General features: G+C 46.6%; 1 protein-coding gene across 1 annotated transcript in view; it reads left to right on the top strand.

The window, feature by feature from the left end:
* Nucleotides 1–413: 413 nt before the first annotated feature.
* The window catches only part of LOC109921260 (keratinocyte-associated protein 3-like), a 45,140-nt gene continuing 43,701 nt past the window's right edge, over nucleotides 414–1,852 (top strand). Inside the window, 2 exon segments of the mRNA XM_048601380.1 lie at nucleotides 414–570; nucleotides 573–599. Of these exon segments, the coding sequence (XP_048457337.1) occupies nucleotides 414–570; nucleotides 573–599 (184 nt within the window).

Raw genomic sequence — 1,852 nt, 5'->3', positions numbered from 1 at the left:
TTTCGTTACTGAACATTTTCTGTTTTTGTTTTGAATTGTACGTCTGGCAGTGGCTGTGGAGAGAGAAACTGGTCTGTGTTCCTTTCATTGGAATTGGGGATAAATGGTGAGACTGGGAAGAAGAAAAAGGAAGCTGCGATGAGTGGGAAAGAAGGAGAGATCGAATATGTAGTGAGATTCAATACTGCGACGGATATCTTTAAATTCCTAATAATAAAAACAAAACAAACCTCCATTCGCTGAAAATCTGAAATAAGAACGGAATTAACGAACCAACACTTGCTAAATATTTCCAGCAATCTGTTTTTTTGTGTCTGCCATTAGCACGTACAGCTGTTATTAGTCCGTATGTTATGGAAGGGGGTGAATGCACAAAAGGGAGGGAGCGGTTTATCTGGCCCCTTAATGCCAGGATGGTTCAATTTGCCAGGATGCTCACTGTACGGAAGTGGCTTCAGGTTCGCTCTTCCTGTCCAGGTGTCGCTTCCGGGCCCAGGTGTAAGGTAACGCCAAAGCGGTTACCTTCTCCAGGTAAGGAGCGGCTGCGGGCGGTGACCAGGAGCTGCGAGCCCGAGCTCTCGGCAACATGTGCGGCTTTGGTAAGTAACTGTGTGTTCTCGGTCGGTCAGGAGGGATGAGGTGTGGTAAGAGAATAGCCTGGAAAGAAAAGGATCCTGAAACGCGTTGTTGCAACCGACAGCAGATAATTCCACGTACGGCTTCCTCCTCCCCAAAAATATTGTTAAATCATTCTTATGCCGAGAGTTATTTGTGAAATAAATCCACCCTCAATGTAATGACACACTTCCAATATTTGAATACTTTTGCTTTTAATGATTTAAACATAATAGATTTAAAAACAAAGGAATTCCTGTTCTGAAATATTACCGTGAATCTGAAATGTGTTGATCGAGAATGAAGGACTAGAAATAGATTTACCAATGACCCTTGCAAGAGTTTGACGTGGAAAAGTTTGCAAGGCTATGGTGAAAGACGAGGTGAGTGTGACTGAATAGTATTTCCAGGCATTGGAGTAAAAGGCCTCGTTCTGCAAGATTCTGTGGGGAGAAAACTTCTATTTTTTATACGAGCTGTGCTGATTGTTTTTCAATAGCCACATTGGTTGAACAAATATGGGACAATATTGACGCGTTTGATAACGTTATCCGGTCGATTTCCTGATGCTGAACCAAGAACTTCTGATCACATTCTCTCTATTACCAGTACCACCTGGCCTTCGCTTCTTCTGAAGACAAATCACAGCTCTGCTACAGTTCATATGCAGCTGAAACCCTCACCTAGGCCTTTTACCGAAGTTCACAGAATCCCGACAGTGTGCAACAGGTCCTTCGGCCCAACAAGTGCACACTGACCCTCGGAGCATCCCACCCATACCCATCTCCTGAATCTACACATCCCTGAACACTATGGTCAATCTAGCACGGCCAATCCACCTAGCCTGCACGTCTTTGGACTGTGGGAGGAAACTGGAGCACCCGGAGGAAACCAACGCAGACACGTGGAGAACGTGCAAACTCCACACAGACAGTCGCCCGAGGCTGGAATCGAACGGGGTCCCTGCTGCTGTGAGGCAGCACTGCTAACCACTGAGCCAGCGTGCCGCCCTTTTGTTCCTCATGAAGTTGATTATTCCAGTGTTCTCATGGCCAGCCAACTATTTTCTACTCATCTTTACCATGGACGTCCAGTCCCTCTACACCTGCATTCCCCATGCAGATGGCCTTAAGGCCCTCCGCTTCTTCCTGTCCCGCAGGCCCGACCAGTCCCCCTCCACTGATACCCTCATCCGCTTAGCCGAACTCGTCCTCACACTCAACAACTTCTCTTTCAA

This window comes from Rhincodon typus, chromosome 9 (assembly GCF_021869965.1).
Source record: "Rhincodon typus isolate 14 chromosome 9, sRhiTyp1.1, whole genome shotgun sequence".
NCBI lineage: Eukaryota > Metazoa > Chordata > Chondrichthyes > Orectolobiformes > Rhincodontidae > Rhincodon > Rhincodon typus.
Note: the sequence above shows the minus strand (reverse complement) of the source record. Positions and strands in the feature narration are given on the sequence as shown.